This window comes from Acomys russatus, chromosome 18 (genome assembly GCF_903995435.1).
Source record: "Acomys russatus chromosome 18, mAcoRus1.1, whole genome shotgun sequence".
Classification (NCBI taxonomy): domain Eukaryota; kingdom Metazoa; phylum Chordata; class Mammalia; order Rodentia; family Muridae; genus Acomys; species Acomys russatus.
In genome coordinates, this window is record NC_067154.1 from 62,242,804 (window position 1) to 62,261,524 (window position 18,721).

Sequence of the window (18,721 nt, forward strand, 5' to 3'; positions counted from 1 at the left end):
AAAGGAGATACATATTTTGTTCTATCATTTAGAAAGTTAGACAATCCTCTCTCAGCCGGTCTCCTGAGCTGTTCCCACGTAACGGAATTAGCATTTGTGTCACCTGCTTTGCTGTCCTTCTGGGTCTCTTCTTCCATGTCAGGAGCTAAGATTTTAAGCTTCTAAGCTTAGAGTCTGGAGCTTCCAAGTCTGGAGCACTGTTTCGTCTCTCCTGGTGTGTGTGTGTGTGTGTGTGTGTGTGTGTGTGTGTGTGTGTGTGTGTCTTTATTCTTCCTTTTTGTTTTATAAGAATTTCTTTTTTCTTTCTCTTTTTTCATTTTTTTAAATAAGTATTTCTTTATTTTCTTTTTTTTGTTGTTGTTAATTTATTCAGATTACATCTAAATTTTTATCTCCTTGCTTGTCTCCTCCCATTCCTTCCTCCCTCCCATTCCTCCCTCCCTCTTTCATCCTGTTCCCCTCCCCTAGGTCTGTGACAGAAGGGAACTTCCCCCACCATATGGTCACAGCCTATCAAGTCTCATCTTGGTAGCCTGCTTATTCATTCTCTGAGTGTCACCAGGCCTCCTCACCAAAGAGAAGTGGTCGAAATGGGGGCACCAGAGTTCATGTCAGAGTCAGTCCCTGCTCTCCACACAACTGTGGAGAATGTGCTGTCCCTTGGCTAGATCTGAAAATGGGTTCAATGTTTACTGCATGTATTGTCCTTGGTTGGTGCAGTAGCTTGAGCAGACCCCCTGGGTCCAGATCCACCCATCATGATGTTCTTCTTCTTGTAGGTTTTTAGGACCCTCTAGATCCTTCTGTTTCCCTATTCTCCCATACTTCTCCCACCTAGAGTCCCAATAGGAGGTCTCTGCATCTATCCGAATCTCCTGGTAAGTGAAGACTAGCATGGGACATGCCTCTTGGGCTAGTGTCCAATTATAAGTGAGTATATACCATGTAAGTCTTTCTGAGTCTGGCTTAACTCACTCAGGATGATCTTTACCCAGTCTGTAGGCTGTCGCTTTGTTCTGTTGACAGTGTCTTCTGCCTTACAGAAGCTTCTCAGCCTCATGAGGTCCCATTTGTCAATTGTTGACCTTAAGGCTTGGGCTGTTGGAGTTCTGTTCAGGAAGTTGTCTCCTGTGCCAATGTGTTCCAGGCTCTTCCCTAGTTTTTCTTCTAACATATTTAGTGTCTCTGGTTTTATGTTGAGGTCTTCAATCCACTTGGACTTGAGTTTCGTACATGCTGATAAATATGGGTCTACTTGCATTTTTCTACATGTAGCCATCCCGTTAGACCAGCACCATTTGTTGAAGATGATATCCTTTAACAAGTGTTTCTTTTAAAGTACAATTAGATGTCTCTACAACTGCTTGTCCTGTAGGATTGTGTGGTATACCTGGAATGTGCTTTATATTGAAATATAGAAAGAATTGCTTCATCTTACTGGAGACATGTGCAGAGACATTTTTAGCCTTATTTTGTTTGGGTATCCACATAATTGATGTGATTTCCAATAAATGTGTAATTATAGAATTGGCGTTCCCTTTACAATATGTGGGAGAGTCCAATCAGTTCTTTCTATATACTGCAGATGTTTGCTTTTAGGGTACTTGTTATTAATTTCTCTCAAATAGTTACTACCAGGTCTGTGCCAGTCTTTGTAGATTACCCACAATGACGTGTTCTCAGTGTTAGTAAGAAGCACTACAACATTGGCCAGGTCTGTTCCTAACAATTGATATAGTTTTACCTGCCTTTCATGATTATTTCAGAAACCTTTTCTATGTAAATCTTTACATTTTTTTTTACTTAGTTTATGTGCTTTGAAAATCCATTTTTTAATACTACCTTCTCTTTGCATAATGAGCCTGTAGGAGAATGACTTGAAAGCCAAGCAACCAAAATACAATTGACTTTAGGATCAATTTGATCCACATATGCATCTCGTACTCTCTGTTCTGCCAGAATTAACTCTCTCTCTGCTTCAGCTGTTAACCATCTTGGGCTGTTTAAGTTCGGATCTCTTTGTAACATTTGAAACAAATTACTTAACTCAGGAGTAGTTATCCAGGCTATATCCAATTAATATCCCATGTTAATTTTTGAAAATTATAAGAGTTTGCAACTGATATCTATGGATCTGTACCTTTTATGGTTGAATTTTTGTTGTTTTATTTTATAACCCAAATAGTTAATAGAATCTCTTCTCTGTATTTTTTCAGGAGCAATCTTTTACCCCCAGTATGGCAGAATTCTTTCTGCTTTCTTAAGCATTTTCTCTAAAGTATCTGTGTCAGAATCATCCAACAAAATGTCATCCATGTAATGCTAAATAATAGATTGAGCTAATCACTCATAAATTATTTCTAGTGGTTGTTACACAAAATATTGACATAAAGTTGGACTATTTCACATGCCCCGTGGAAGCACTTTCCAGTGATATCTCTTTACCGGGCAGTTATTATTATAACTAGGTAGTGAGAAAGCAAACCCCTCCCTCTCATGCTCATGCAAAGGGATTATGCAAAAAACAATCTTTTAAATAAATTACTATCATAGGTCATGACTTAGGTAATGAAGAAGATAAGAGAATTCCAGGCTGTAAAGGACACATTGGTTAGATTACTTTATTCTTTGTTCTTAAATCTGTTAACGTCCTCCATTTTTCCTGATTTTTTTTTTTTATAACAAACACAGGGGAATTCCATGGACTGCCAATCTCTTCTATATGTTGAGCCTTCAGCTGCTCCTGTACCAGCCTCCAAGAGCCTGTAGTTTTTCCTTAGTTAAAGGTCATTACTCTACCCATAAAGGTTTGGCAGTCAACCACTGGAATTTCAGCACTGTGCCCCACCACCCCCTTATAAATTTGCAAATTCAATTCCTGTGATGTCCTGTGTTTGGGCAATGGGCACAACCTGTAATAGTTTTTGATGACACATGTCAGTATCTTCCTTAGGAGCATCTGTCATTTCCCCCTTAATTTCATCATGAGCTATCTCTGGGATTGCAGAAATATTAATTTTAACCTCATTGTTGTAAAAGATCCCTTCCCCATAAATTTATGGGCATGTCAGCCATATAAGGTCTCAATTTCCCTGTTTTCCCTTCTAGTCCCGTACATTTAACCCCGTGTCTACTTTGTTTTATTTAAGATAATTTACCTATTCCTATGAACTGTATAAACTTTCTGAAGTGGCCATTCTGAATTCCAGGATTTTGGGGAAATAATAGTCATATCAGCTTCTGTATCCACTAAACCTTCTAATTTTATTGCCATTCACTTGCAGTTTTACTTTTGGTCTGTAATTGTTAGCCACTGTTTGCCTGTATCCCCAATTCCTCCTGTTCTTCTTTGCTCTTAATGTAGGGAAACAGTAGCAGCTGAGCAATCCTATCACCTGTGTTAATTTGTGTCTCTTTTTGTACATATGCGATAATTGTAACTTCTTCCTTGAAATCTGTATCTATAGTACCTGAATATACATTGACTCCTTGGGAAGTTAATCTACTTTTCCCCAAGATCATCCCTGCTGTTCCTGAAGGCAAAGGACCATAAATGCCAGTGGTTATTTTATAACATTGAATTTCTGGGGATACGGCAAGAGGTTTATCTGTGGCCAAATCTAGAGCAGCACTGCCCACATTGCATGTGATCAGCAGTGAGTAGTCGAGGCTTTGCTGCCTGTTTGTTATCTCCTGGCTTACCAGAAGGAAACAGCTCTTTTTTTTTTTTTTTTCTTTTTGCTGCGGGGCCTCGAGCTGGCAGGCCTCCCATTTCATTTTCCAATGGTAGCAAGAGATTACATCTGACATCTCTCTTAGACCTGTGCTCATTTATCCAATGATATCCCTTGCCACAACATCTGCAAACACCAGGAAGTCTAGGGGTTCCTTCTGAAAGTCCATTGCTGCCAGAAATGGCTTGTTCAGTTCTCTAGCAGAAAGTCATGTATTTCTCACAGTTACTGCACTGGACATTATGAGATCTGAGGCTTTTAGCGGCTTGGCCACAACCTCTTTGTAAATGGCCGAATTCACTGCAATAAAGCAGTGGGCATTTTGATGTCTGAGACCTCTAGCTATAGCTTGTCTTATGATGTTGCCATGGTATCTGAGACCTCTAGCTGTAGCTTCTCCTATGATGTTGCCATGGTATCTGAGACCTCTAGTTGTAGCTTCTCCTATGATGTTGCCATGGTATCTGAGACCTCTAGCTGTAGCTTGTCTTATGATGTTGCCATGGTGATGCTCATGCAAGCCGATGTCAGTTATGTCCCTTCTCCATCTGTCTATTGGGGCTGCTCATTCGTTTAACAGTTTAATTGCTCATGTATATTCAGTATTCACATTCTCAAACACCAAGGTCTCCGTCAACACCTGTGTCATATAAGGGTCTGATATGGCCTTGCTCACATCTGAAATCAGTCTTTGTGAGATATCTGTGATAGATTCCTCAGGCCTTGTACAATCCTAGTGAATGAGGTGGATCTTTCCCCAGGATCCTCAACTTTGTCTCAAGCTCCTAGAGCCACCAAGAGACATGTCCTATAATGGCATCATCAAATAGAATCTGTGCTTTTGGTTTTTTGTTTGTGTGTGTGTGTGTGTGTGTGTGTGTGTGTGTGTGTGTTTTGTTTTTGTTTTGTTTTGTTTTGTCTTGTTTTTGAGACAGGGTTTCTCTGTAAAGCCTTGGCCTGTCCTAGACTCGCTTTGTAGACCAGGCTGACTTGAACTCACAGCGATCCGCCTGCCTCTGCCTCCCAGGTGCTGGGATTAAGGCGTGCGCCACCACGCCCAGCTCGAATCTGTTCTTGTAGGTCACCACCCTTCACCAAGCAATTGATCTCTAACAATATTCATTCCCCTTGCTCTTTTTTGTTGTTGTTGTTCAGTGTTTGTAGCTTCCTCCCTCCACAGCATTGACCATTAACCGCTGTAACTGCTGACCAACAGTTACCAGACATTTCTAGTCTTGGGGAATAATTCTGTTTTGGGTAGCCCAGTTACTTAATATTTGTTTAACACAAGGGGAAATGTATCCATAAGAAACAACAGCCCCTTTAAGACTCCTCGGATTTTTCATTCCTATAGCACTCCACATCGTCTCATCTTAATCATGATCAGCACCATTAGCAGGCGTGTGCTGCACAATTGCTGAGGAAGCTGGTGGTGGTTCCGTAATGCCAGGCCATTCTTCCTCTAGTGACACAGTTGGCTCAAGATTAATCCTTTCTCTCAAAACAGGCTGTTTTCTTTAACCCTGTCACTCTGCACAACCTCTCCCTCCTCCCGGCTGTGTGCCACGCCCCCCACCCCACCCTGCAACTGCAAGATACCCGGCCAGGCAGCGATCTGCCTTCTAACCTGGTTTGCTTTTCTCTTTCATCCTGTGAGAAGCTCCTGCTTTCCTGCCCACTCACCGGGTCTGAGCTCCTGTAGTTTCCCCTTCCTGGGTGCTGTTCACTTTCCTGGCTCTCCCACCTCTACCTGCAACTTTCCCGGTGGCACAGCCAATGTTGCAACCCTATAGAAATGAGAGAATAGAGTGACTGTTTTTTGGCTTTTCCATTCCATCCTTCCTTGTTCTGTTTTGTTTTGTTTGCTTATTTCTCAGACCCCTCTACATCCACTTGAAAAATTTCAAACTGCTCAACTATTCTCCCAACCGTTTTTGAAACAGAATATAGGAAAAAGAAGAAAAACAAAACAAAACAAAAAACAAAGCAAAACAAAACAAAACAAAAAAAAAAACCCCAGAAAATCCCTTCTGGAAGCACAGTGGCAGAGAGCTCCATAGCAGCAGCTGCAGTGCTTTTTTCTGATGTCCTGAAACAGAACACTCAGTGTTTCTTTCCCTGCCATTCCTCCTGTGGCATTAGAAACCCAGCTTCCCACTCTGCCCAGCCCCGCATCTGGGTGCTGTTTGTAACCCGGCTTTTGGCTATTTTCCTGGGTTCTTACATCTACCACTGTCCTCCACCTGCATTCCTTCCAACCCCAGATACTTGGTAGGCGAGAAAGAAGGCTACAGGGGAAAGTGGTGCCGACCTCTTTAGATTACTTCATGTTGATTAGGGGCATTGATTTCTTTAGGGCAAGTCCAATGTTTGTCCTCAGAACACCAGCAACCAGCAATCCAGAAACAGCAAAAGCGGCAGCAGGAACCCGCAGCAGCAAGGGGAGCAGCAGCCACCACAGGCCCTCTCAGGGCTCCTCCATTTATACCCTCTTAAGAATTCCCAGAATTCCAAACAAACTATCTGGAGCTTGTAAAAAAAAAATGCCCCTCCCCCGACCAGAGTGAGACAAATCATAGTCAGCTGCTGTGGACAGTCTGAAGCTGCCCCATATCCCACACCTGGCATTAAAACAAAAACATATTTAGATAACATAACTGGGATTTTAAAGAAACCAGAATCCTCACTACAAGCTTCTTTCTTCTACACTTTAAGAAAGTGCTGATTACAGGGGAATGAAGACAAGAAAACACATAGGCACAAAGACGACAAAAATCCTTGACAGACGGTGGGATGATTCCAGACTCAACTTAGAACGCAGAAATTTGAATTAAAAAAAATATGTTCTCCATAAATTTAAACCTGAAAGTAAAAACTCCAGAAATTTACAGTTTATTTAAATGTTTTAAAAATTAAATAAAAAAGAACCAAGAGCCTCTTATTTCTTTCTAAGCATTTTTCCTTAGGAACTCCAAAACATTTAATAGAGGAAAATGATGGTTTTTTTTACTTAATATTAGCTAGAAAATAGAACTGCAGACTGCCTCGGTTCCAAGCAGTAGAGCTGGGGTGTTCACTTGCTGTTGTGACCCTCCCTACCGTGTGTGAGGAGCGTGGAGCGCCATGTTCCTTAACACGGCCTGGGCAGGGAGCTTCACGTCCGCCAATGGCCGAAGCAGAGAAAGCGAACGCTGTGGTGCTTCCCTCCCCTAACTAAACCCCGTATGCCGCTGTCATCTGGAAGTGATATTTCTACTTAAGCCCACCATGCCAAGTAGACATTTAATGCAGAGTATGTGTATATTAAATGAAATCCAGATCTCACCAATATTCAAAGACAGAGACCAAGCTTCCTTTGCTCACATTGTCAGGATTTAGTATCCTGCAAATGAAGTGAAGTTGTAAGGATGCTGCGAGGTGCCAGTGGGACCCACAGTTAGGGAGCATCCTGAACAACGTCGGAGACTCTTGGCTTCTATTTTGATTTAGAATTTTAAAATGGAACCTTAGCCTTGCTGCAACATACCAGAATTTCATTTAAAATTATGCATTTATTTATTACTTATACAATGTTCTGCCTGCATGTGTGCCTGCACGGCAAAGAGGGCAGCAGATCTCATTACGGATGGTTGTGAGGCACCATGTGGCTGCTGGGAATTGAACTCAGGACCTCTGGAAGAACAGCCAGGGCTCTTAACCTCTGAGCCATCTCTCCAGCCCCTAAATTTTATTCTTATTAGTGGTGGGAGAGTTCATTGGGATGCATTGTCAATCGCTCTAGTCATGAACCTAGAACTGCTCCGTTAAAGAGTGGCACAGGCCTCCACCTGCTCCTGGGATCCACGCTGTTCTGTCCCGGCCTGTTGAAATCTCTTCTGGTAAAAGTTCTTGGCCTGAGCTCTGTGTCATCTTTCAAATAGTCATTGCAAAGAAACAAAGCCAAGCGTTTAAGCAAGAGGGAGGACGTTGCCAGGGCACTGCTGAGAGGCAGAACCTCCTCTCTCTCTCTCTCTCTCTCTCTCTCCCAACAGCCCTTGGGTTCCAGACAGCAACGTGACTAAAATTCCTTCCTGGTATGAAGCTGAATTATTCATTTGCTTTTCAGTTGAGAAACAGAAACAACAACCAAATAGGAACAAAACCCACGTCACAGTGTGGTGGGCTACGTAGCAGAGGTTAGAAGATTGCGCACAGCCCTTTGAGGGCCAGCCTGGTCCATATCTCAAGTCTAGATGATCTAGGGTCTAACCAAACCAAACCAGACCAAACTAAACCATCTCCCCAAAGACTGAGCAACACCGCGGAGAAGTGCCAGAAGTGACCTTACTGGAGACGTCAACTGTTTATGTCCCAATAAGAAAGCTCTCTGCAGGCCGCGGTAACGTGCTGTGACCAGAGCTTAGTGACTCACAGCTCCTAGCACCCAGCATACAGTACGGTAGAACTCGCCTCATGAGAAGAGAGTGGGAGCAGTAACAGGGAGGTGAGGGCAGGGTGACAGGGTCTCCGCTGTCCACTGCTCTGTTACTCTGCGGATGCCGTGTAGCATCTTGGAGCCTGTTCCCTGCTTGCAGCAGAGCTGGTGAGTGCACTGTTTTTGTCATTCCAGAAAATACAATAATGGCAGCTCATCTTAGAGTTCTGCACTCGTACAGCGAGTGGGTGCTCTGACTAAAAGCTCGTGTGTGTGTGTGTGTGTGTGTGTGTGTGTCTTCCTCACTTGCTCTCCACATTATTATTATTATTGTTGCTGTTGTTATTGTTATAATACAGCAAACTTTATCGATGGTATGTGAGAAAGTCGGGTCCCCAAGCTCCTCCTATTCTAGAGGTCTGGGACAGAAACTGCAATGTGGGGGCTGAGTGGTGCAGACCTACTGCCTGCTTCTGCTCACGTTCTTTCTGGGGTAGGTTTCAGGGTTTCCTCCTCCTTGGAGGCCATGCAAGCATGAAGTCCACCACCGTGTTGCTGTAGCCAACTGCTTTGTCATTCCAGGAGACGAGCTTGACAAAGTAGTTGGTGACATCAGTGCCAACCGCAGCATCAAAGGTGGAGGAATGCGTATCACTGTTGAAATCCTAGGAGACAACTTGATCCTTAGCATGGTCCAGGATGCCCTTTGGCAGCCTCTCCGATGCCTGTACCATCACCATCTTCCTAATGTTATGGCATCTAGTAGTGTTCTTTTTTTTTTTAAATTTTATTTTAAATTTATTAATTTATTCAGATCACAACTCAATTGTTATCCCATCACTTGTATCCTCCCATTCCTCCCTCCCTCCCACTTTCACTCTATTCCCCTCCCCTAGGTCTAAGACCGAGGGGAACCTCCTCCCTCACTATGTGGTAACAGGCTATCAAGTCTTATCTTGGTAGCCTGCTTATTCTTTCCTCGAGTGCCACCAGGCCTCCCCACCAACGGGAGGTAGCCAAATATGGGGCACCAGAGTTCATGTGAGAGTCAGTCCCCGCTCTCCACACAACTGTGGAGAATGTGCTGTCCATTGGGTAGATCAGACTAGGGGTTCTATGTTCACTATTGTATGTCCTTGGTTATCTAGTAGTGTTCTTTTGGTGCTATCTCAGGTCTACATTTGGGGGCAGGAACATGAAAGACCATGCGAACCAGCTTCCTGTCTACCCTGGGATGGCATGCCTACAGCCTTGGCAGTAACCAGTGGGGTGTGATGTTCTTTGCAGCCCCATGGCTGTCCTGCTGCAGGTTTCACACAGAGGTCAGTCTTCTGGGTAAAGGTAAAAGCATGGACTACAGTCACGATCTCCTCCATTGAAGCTGTCGTGGATGACCTTGCCCAGTGAGGCTAAGCAGTTTATGACGAATGGGAGTTGTTGACCATCTTGAGTGAGCTGTCACACTTTTCACGGTTCATGCCCATCACAAATATGAGGGCATTGGCAGAAGAGCAGAGGTGACAGCTCCTTCAGCTCTATTCTTCAGGTAGCCTCCGTCCGGCCTTCCCCACTGCTGTGACTCCACAGCGTGCTCAGCACCGAACCCTGCCCCTTTCCTGTTGTCTGGGCCCCAGTCTCACCAATGCCATGGTCCCTGTTCTCCGCCTTGGCTGGTGTGGACCATGCCATGTGTGTAACAATGTTTAGACCTTTTACTTGAGGTTAATGAAATCAAAGGTGATATCGACAGCCAATCGCTGGAGTTGAAGGCAGCTCTGGTGGCCAGGTGTGTAACGGGGTGAACTCAGTTCCCAGCAGCCCTGGTCACTGTGCCTAAGGGTCAGGCTGGCAATGCAGAGGAGACAATGCAGACATCTCTGGAACGTGCAGGAGTACACCTCGCTATCTATCTATCTATCTATCTATCTATCTATCTATCTATCTATCTGTTTTGCTTAATTTTGAGACAGGCTTTTCTTTATGTAGCTCTGGCAGTCCTGAAATTCACTGTGTAGAGCAGGCTGGTCTTGAACTCACAGAGATCTGCCTGCTTCAGCCTCCTGGGTGTGCGCCAGCTCACCCAGCTGACCCATCCTTGTTAAGATGTAGTGTTTCAGAGCTGTTCCTACATGAGCGCACTGTGTTCACGTAATTCCCACATCTCTTTTCCAACTCCTCCAGCTACCTGTCCCCAACACCTCCCTCTCAAGTTCACGAGCTCCTGGGCTATAATTATTATTGTTTTATTCGCAGCTGCTCCCCCACCTACCAGGTCCAACTAATGTTCCTATATGTACCTGGATTTAAGGCCGGCACTTAGGCTAAGCAAGCTATCAGGGGTGATTCTTGCCACCTTAACAGCCAGAAACAGCCTGTAGCTCTTCACCTAGCGGGAGGACCATGTCAGTTTCCCCTCTGTCCATGTTGGCATGTTGGCTGGTGTGACCTTGCACAGGTGTTTCTCAGGCAGCCATATAACTGAGAGTGTGTGGGTGCAACCTCCTCGTGATGTCTGGCAGACACCATCTCACAGGGGTTGTTCTCATAACCTGGCCCTGAAAATCTTTCTGTTGCCCCCTCCACCATGTTCACTGGGCTTTGGGCAGAGCAGTTGTGTCACAGATGTCACTTTGGGGTTGGAGACCCCACTGTCACTCATTTTCTGCACTCTGACCAGTTGTGGTTCTGTAGTCGCCTCTGTGTGCTGCAGAAAGAAGCCTCTTTGATGAGGTGCGACAGTTACACATATCTAGAAAGCACACAGAGGAGGCTTTCTCTTCGGCCTGGGCATGGAAAGGCCAACCTACCTCACTCATTCACTCACTCATTCATTGATTTTTGAGTCAGGATCTGTCGGTGAACTTGGAGCCCACTGAGTCAGCCTGGCTGGCTGGTGAGGGCCTTCCTGCCTCTACCACCCCAGTTGCCGGGCTTACAGCTGCTCACTGCCTTGGACATCTCTCACATGGGTACTGGAGATCTGAATGTAGGTCGTAATGGTTGTGTGACAAGCATTGTACCAGCGAAGCCATCTGTCCAGTTTCTTTAGCTTTCTTTATAAAAGCATTTTAGGTTTCTTTTTTTTAACATTGACATTTTTTATTTGCCTTACCATCCTGTGTGAGATTAATTTCCTTTTATGTTGATTTTTGAAGAACTACACTATTTAAAGGAGTCAGTGATACATGCCCAAGAGGTTTAAAACTAGAGTGGACAACAGCAGGTTTTATTCTGAGGTCTGGAAAACATGGATTAACCTCGTAATCTCTTTCTTCTTTTGTAATGTTTCAGAATGAGCCAGCAGCCTTATGTCCCACAGGCCAGTGCCCTTTGTGTGCGCCCTCACATGCTTGTATCAATTTATGAAAATGCTCTTGCTGACTCAGCGTGTCTCATGTGCTAGCTTCCCGTGCTGGTGCTGGGAACGGCCTTTTCTACCAGGAACCGTCCCCCATTTCCTTCCTTCCTTCCTTCCTTCCTTAAACAGATAATAGCCTTAAAACCTAGAATTTGGGTTCTTTGGGTAGTTTAGCAATTTTTTTAAATTGTCCTTTGTCTCTTGTGTGACTTTATGATTCTCTAATTATCAGTTCTGGAGCTCCTAAAATGTGTGCATTTGGAGAAAATGTAAATTCATAGATGAGCAATTTGCTAACCTGAAGTAGAAAGTATTTATTGTTTTAAACTTTTACAAGTGTTTATCCATTCTCTGTGTGTGCACCTGTGGGGAGGCTGGAGGAGGAAGGTATCAGGTACCCAGGTCTGTCAGTTTCTGCTGTATACCCTTGGACATGGCCCCTCAATTTACCTGGATTTGCTGGTTTGCTTACCTAAGTTAGCTAGTGACCCAGGGGACCTGCTGTTGTCTGCCTCCCACAGCGTTGGGTTGTAGGTGCTTGTGTGAGCATGCCTGGTGTTTTACCTATGTCCTGGGCATTTGAACTCTGGTCTAATGTTTACCCAACAAGCACTTTTGCCCACTGAATGTCTCTCCTCTGTTCTCATTCCTAAAATAAAATCTGCTATAAATTAAACTTATTATTTTCTTAACATGATCCTTAAACTTCACCTCTTGGCTCCATTCTCATGTCAAACTTTATCAGAAACATAAGAATCATAGAATTTAGGAAATGAGCAGAATCTTGCAGCAACAATTTTGGATTTTTCATGTTTTTTTTTTCTGTGAATCACCATTAATTTCCAATGATGATGAGAATCCCAGCTCTTGTGATCATTAAATGACATTTATCTGCATTCAGTTATTTACCATTCTTGGCAAACTTAAAAGGACCTAAAAAGTAGATTTTAAAAAGTAAATCTTAGCTGGCACACGCCTTTAATCCCAGCACTCAGGGAAGCAAAGGCAGGCTACCACTGTGAGTTCAAGTCCAGCCTGGTCTACAAAGCGAGTCCAGGGCAGCCAAGGCTACACAGACAAACCCTGTCTCAAAAGACCAAGATATCTGTCTCTTGTGTTCACCATGGATAAGAAGAGATAGAGTTAATAGCACCATATTCAAAGGTTACTAATGGATAAAGTTTGTTCTCAAGTTTAAAAATCTCACCATTCACTCCGGTCAGAAATCTGGGACTTTGGAACAATGTACCCTCACCATCAATCTTCTGCCAACACTCTCACCCTTTTATCATCTACCTATCTATCAATCAATCTATCCATCCATCTATTATCTATCATCTCTCTATATATCTATCTACCTATCTATCTGCCATCACCTATCTATCTGTTTTTGATTGTAGCAGTGTGGGAGCCAGGGGTCTGAGATTTTCTTCAATCACACATGGCTTCTGACCTGGAGAGCATCCTAAATATGTTGATGAAAAGAAAGTCCCCTCACTCAAGCCTTTGTCTGAGGAGAACCAACCTGGTGTGTTTACTGACCGTTTCTCTTTCCTGTCACATGGCATAAAGAATAGTCACTAAGTAAATGCTTGATGTGAGCATTTTGGGGATAATTCTGCATTTTGGAGGAAGTCATTTTCTTTAAATTAGAACACGTGCAGAGCGTCGGGTTGGTCAGGGGTCCAGGTCGCCTGGCTGCTGTTCATCACCAGCCTTGCTCTGTAATCGCAGTGTATTTGGATGTTCTCACTTGCATTATCGTCTCCTAAGCCCTTTGTGTGGGCACTCTGATTGCTTGATTGCATCTGCCTGGCACAGCGCTTTTAAAGCAGCATTGATGATAAAATCATGCAGCTTAGCAGGTAAAATGAAAAGACAGTTGTTGGGCAAAGCGTGCTTGCTGCTGCCTCTTGGCTTTGCATCCTGCCCAGTGAGTTCCAGCTCGGTGCATGCAGAAGCACGCCAATTGTCGGCCTGTTGCCTGTGGCTTCTTCATGCTGCGCAAGGCACGGGTTACTGGCAAGTAGAGGCTGCCACTCTTCCTATACAGACCAGACGTATTTTTCATGTGTTTTACATTTTTGTAGCTTTGTGTAAGATCTTTCTCCCATCAAAGAAGGTTCTACTGAAAGTATGTAAAAATGTGGATGGAATTGTATTTTATGAACATCTACTGTGGCCAAAGAGATTCCTTACATTGGATTCTACAGTTCCTAGCATGAGTGGCTGTAGGTCCTGGGTGCCTGTGTTGTCGGCACCCTGTGGACCTAGCCCTCTTACTATCCTAGTGTTCTCTTTGTATCACAGCTTTGGGATAGCGGACTGCTCAGTGTAGTGCCTTACATAGTTGTTGATGGGTTTTAGGCCATGTTATACCCAAATAAGACATTTTTGATATTAGAAATGGGAGGAATTTAAGCCACCAGCAGAAACAGAAGTTCTCTCTGGCCTCCTTCCACCTCCCCCCGATGAAGCAAGTCATAAAACCATAGAGGTTTTTTTTTTTTTTTTTTTTTTTTTTTTTTAGCTCTTCTTGAGTAGGTCAGAAGATCTTTGCAGGAGAAGTGCTAGGGGCGGAGGGACAAGGCAGACAGGCTTCATTACATTTCTCCCAGTTAGTTATGACGTCATGCTCATACCCTGCCCTGCCGCTTGCACAGCTGACAGTGTTTTATCAGACCCTCAGCAAACCTCTGTAAAAACCCTGAGAGCTTCTTGCATGCTGCGGTGTGTATACTTTAGTGGTAGGGTTTCTGCACAGCAGATTTAGGGCCCTTGTTAGCTGTTCCTTTGGCTATCATTTCCTTATGAAGACAGCCTTGTATTGTATGCAGCATAGAGGCTTTTCTTCAGTCAGTCTCTCTTTTACAGTTGGCACAACAGGAGTAAACCGCAGGAGCAGAGGGAAGGGAGTGTCGCTCCTTTCATCACTTGGTTTACTTCAGCCAGAATTGGCAGGCCACTTACTTGCCCATGGCCAATCCCCAAATGGACCGAAACTGAATTTTCCTTTCTTCTATCTGCTTCTATCATCTCAAGTTTCAAGATATTTGTTTTTTCAATATATCATCTCTCAATAATTTATTTCATTTGTGTTATTTTTATTTCTGTGAGAAGGTCTCACTGTGTAGCCCAGGCTAACCTTGAATTTGTCCTCCTCCTGCCTCTGTCTCCCAAGTGTTGGCTTGACAGGTGGGCACCGTCACGCCCACCTTCATTTCTAGTTTCCTCTGATGTCTGATGCGTTTGAGCAATTTGCAGCCAGTTTTCCTTGTCTTACGGCTTCCGTGTTTGCCTCCTGGACATGAGTACTGGCTTGCCTCCTACTGTACGGCGCGAGCTGGCTTCCAGTCTCCTGGATATGTGTCTTTCCACATCACCCTTTCATCACTGACCGCTTACAGTCCCACCTCCTCTTCTGGGAGGTTTAAATCTTCCTGCGGCATTTTTGGAGGGCACGCCAAGCTACACACTATATAGCTACTCTGGTTATGAAAGTTTTTTTCCCAAGTGAGAGTTCTGTATAAGTAGCAATGCAATATACGATGTACCGTCTACACATCCTCAGGTAAGGCCCTGAGAGAATTAAGTCAGATGCCTTCCCCAGGGTGCCCAGCACACACACCTACGTTGTCATTAACTCCATTTCTTGACCCTATGACCTCATCTTACTTTTCTAGTCTGGGCTTTGGTGGCACTAAGTATCTAATTCTTTGTCATGTCTCTAATCAGTTCCTCCATTAGCACTTAAAATAAAACTATAACGATGTCAACACAAGCAGGTAGATGTGAGGGAAAAATTAGATCATTATTTTGGCTTTGGTACTATTTGCATACCTAGTGCCGACAGAGGCCAGAAGAGGGTGTTAGACCCCCTGAAACTGAGGTTACAGGTATCTGTGAGCTGCCATGTGGTGCTGGGATCCAAAGCCAGGTTTACCACCAGAGTCGCAAGTGTTCTTAGCTGCCGAACCATCTCTCCAGCTCCCAAGCTTACTTTTAACTAAAACCATATTTGTGCCTGTTAAATTCCCACATTTTCTTGACGCATCAGGTATCTGTCACTGTTCCTTGAGTTTGCTGGGGTCTGTGTGGTCACAGCATTTAGCTCAAAGGTGGGCACACAGCTGGTGTTTAATAAACGTGGATGTTTGTGTTTTGTTGCTGCACTGTGTGGAAGACAAGAGGATACAGGGGTTTACGAGGCAGTCTGGGAGGGGATGTATTGTTTATTTAATGAGAGCGTGTTACAGGTAAGTACAGTGTCATGTCAATTGTGTTTTCAAAGAATAGTGTTTACACAAGTGGTGTTCTCCACCACTTTGCTCTTGGCGGCCGAGCTTTGCTCTATTTATCTGTGATCTATTGTGCTGTAAGGCAATGTGACAATCTACATTCTGATATATCGGCGCACATGCTTGTTTTAACTTTGGCTACAGAAATAATAGTTAAATATGAGCTTTTGTCTGAGAAAAATTGTGATTTTGTATCATGCACTTTTGTTTTAAGTCCCAACCTGTTTTCTCCTCAGGCAGCAGAAGACGTCACTTTCATTGGGCCTGATACTCACGCTATCCAAGCCATGGGTGACAAGATAGAGAGCAAACTGTTGGCCAAGAGGGCAAAGGTCAACACAATCCCTGGTTTTGATGGAGTAGTGAAGGTGAGAAACGTTCACTTAAATCTTTATGGTTTGTCTCCTCAGTCAAGCATTTTGTGGCAAAGCATAATTATTATTTATATATATGAGAAAAACAGAGCATTTCAAGTCAGGCTGCTATCAACGCTATAAACTATGAGCAGGGAGAAGACATTGATTTACTGCATTTAGTGAGTGGATAGGATAGTAGTGTGAATTGTTATTGGGAAAAACTTACATGGTGGATGCCTTTAATCCTCGTACCAGGGAGGCAGAAGCAGGCAAATCTCTGTGAGTTTAAAGCCAGCTTGGTCTACGTAGCAAATTCCAGGCCAGCCATGGTTATACAGTGAGGCCTTCTCAAGAGACAGAGAAAGAGGGAGAGAGGAAGAGCACAGTCAGATCCCCTGCGTGTGTCTCTCTTGGCATCCTCTATCAGCTGCAGCCCAGCTTCTGCAGCTCTGAGTAGCTTGATAGAAAGTACCAGGCACATTGGCCATATCAAGCCCACGTAGCCGTAAGCCTTGGACAGTGTCTAAGGCTCTTAGGGCTGAAGGCAGGTGTGGGTTAATTGCCGTCTAAGATCCAGCAAAAATGTTGAGGCTTTTAGTCACAAAGTACAAGGAACTTCCCCAAACGAGTTTGGCAGTAAGTTTTATTTCTTTAACTGTGTATTCTACCCCAGTGTGGGAGGCTTTCCTATGAATCCTAGGCTCCAGGCTCTTGATCCTGTTGCTCGGTCTCTGGAATGGTGGGACTGCAGGCTCAGGCCACCTCACATGGTCTTGGCAGCAGACTGCTGTTTATCTGAACCTCCAGGAAAACCACACCTTGCCCTACTGCCTGGCCGCACCGTGGCCAAGCACAGAGCAGAGTGTTTTCACTATTAGCCCTTCAGTGGATATACACTGTCCTCTCTTTGCTTTGTGGGTGTAGAGGTGGATAGAGAAGGGTTTCTGTTGTTGTTGTTTTTTGTCTTTTTGTTTTTTTGCTTTTTTTTGTTTTTGTTTTTTGCTCTTGTTTGTTTCTAGACAATGAATCTGGCCTGTTGAGATCTTCAATTTGAATCTTATTTAATCACAGCAGCACCGATGAGCCAGAGTCCAGGCTAACCCTGGCTTCCCACTGAATATCAGTGTCCGCAGGGATTCAAGGAAGAGGGTTCTGGGAGCATTTGTCTGATAAGTCCGCTCGACAGTAAATGTTCTCTTGTGGGAGTTAATACGTGTAGGGTCTCCTAGCGAGAGGCGCCACCTGTCACACAGGTGGTTTACAGTTAGAGGGAACACTTGTGTGACATTGGCAGGGCTAGGGTTGATACTGCATCTAAGCCGCAAAACTGTACGCATGTCTCTGTTAATTGTCGGGCTCTTCTTGTGAGCTGAAGGGCAGAGGGGAAGGAGGTTTGTGATTCTGTGTTAAGAGAATTGTCTCCTGCAGTTCCCACACACACCAGTTCTTCTATATGATACTGAATAATTATTTTTCCATTAGTTTTTTTTTGTTTATATTCTATAGGTTCTTTTACAGAAAAAAGTGATGCTTAACTTTTGGAGTGGCTTGCTAGCCCGTTCTGGGTCTTTTATGACCTTTAAATTTGATTTTTTTCAAATGTGCATATAATTCTGTATATGTATTCTGATGTATAGGATAGCTATAACTCCTGTGTGCTGTTGATAGGAATGTAAGCTTATGTTCCACTATGGAGATTCGTATGAAGTTTCCTCAAGAAGCTGTAAATAGAATGACTAAAGGACTCGGCTGTGCCATCCCTAGCTATTTAACAGAAGAAATCAAAGTCTCCGTACAATAGGAGACCTGTTCACTCCTGTTATAACAGCTGCGCCGCAGATAAAGAACATGTGGTGTATCCATGACACAGCGGAGCACTTTTCAGTCATTAAGGATGAATTATGTCATTTGTAGGATGTAGGTGTGCTTTCAAATGTATTTTTAGTTTGGTTTCTCTCTCTCTCTCTCTCTCTCTCTCTCTCCCCCCCCCCCCTCCACCCCAATCCCTTCCGACACCACAACACCAGGTAGGAGAGAAAGAAAGTTAGTGGGGAGAGGGGGGGAAGTTTTTCTTAGCTACTCCCTGCTGTTTAGGGTCCTTGGGTGCTTTGGGGCAACACCACCAATCTCCATCACCGGGATATTCAGCCAGCAACAGCAAACGCAGCACAGCCTCCTTTTCAGCTGGGATACACTGGAGCAGCACCAGGGATTAAAACAAAAACATGTTTAAAGGAATCAAACAGCCACAAGAGCAGGAAACTGTATGGAACTGGACATGATAATGTTTAGTGAAATAAGCCAGAATCAGAATGACAAATATTTCTCCTGTATGTGGGATACGGGAAAGAGGTCCATGAAAGTGGAACCGGGCGATGCTTGAAAATAAAACGGGGTTGGTAGATTGCTTGCCCATTGTGCAAAAAATCTTGTGTTGAGTCCTCAGCACTGCACAGGCCTGCCAATCAGCATTCGGGAGATGGAGAGAGGAGGGTCAGAAGATCAAGGTCACCCTTGTCTACATACTGAGTTTGAGGCCATCCTACTATCCGTGAGACTCT

The 18,721-nt window shown here is 44.0% G+C and overlaps 1 protein-coding gene across 3 annotated transcripts in view; it reads left to right on the plus strand.

Moving 5' to 3' along the window:
- Pcca (propionyl-CoA carboxylase subunit alpha) overlaps nt 1–18,721 on the plus strand; it is an 842,751-nt gene that overhangs the window by 607,540 nt on the left and 216,490 nt on the right. For 2 of the 3 annotated variants that reach the window (XM_051160990.1, XM_051160991.1), the window contains one exon: nt 16,041–16,172. The exons of the other annotated variant lie outside the window; for it this stretch is intronic. In XM_051160990.1, the coding sequence (XP_051016947.1) occupies nt 16,041–16,172 (132 nt within the window). The remainder of the gene's footprint in view (nt 1–16,040; nt 16,173–18,721) is intronic. 3 annotated transcript variants of the gene reach the window in all.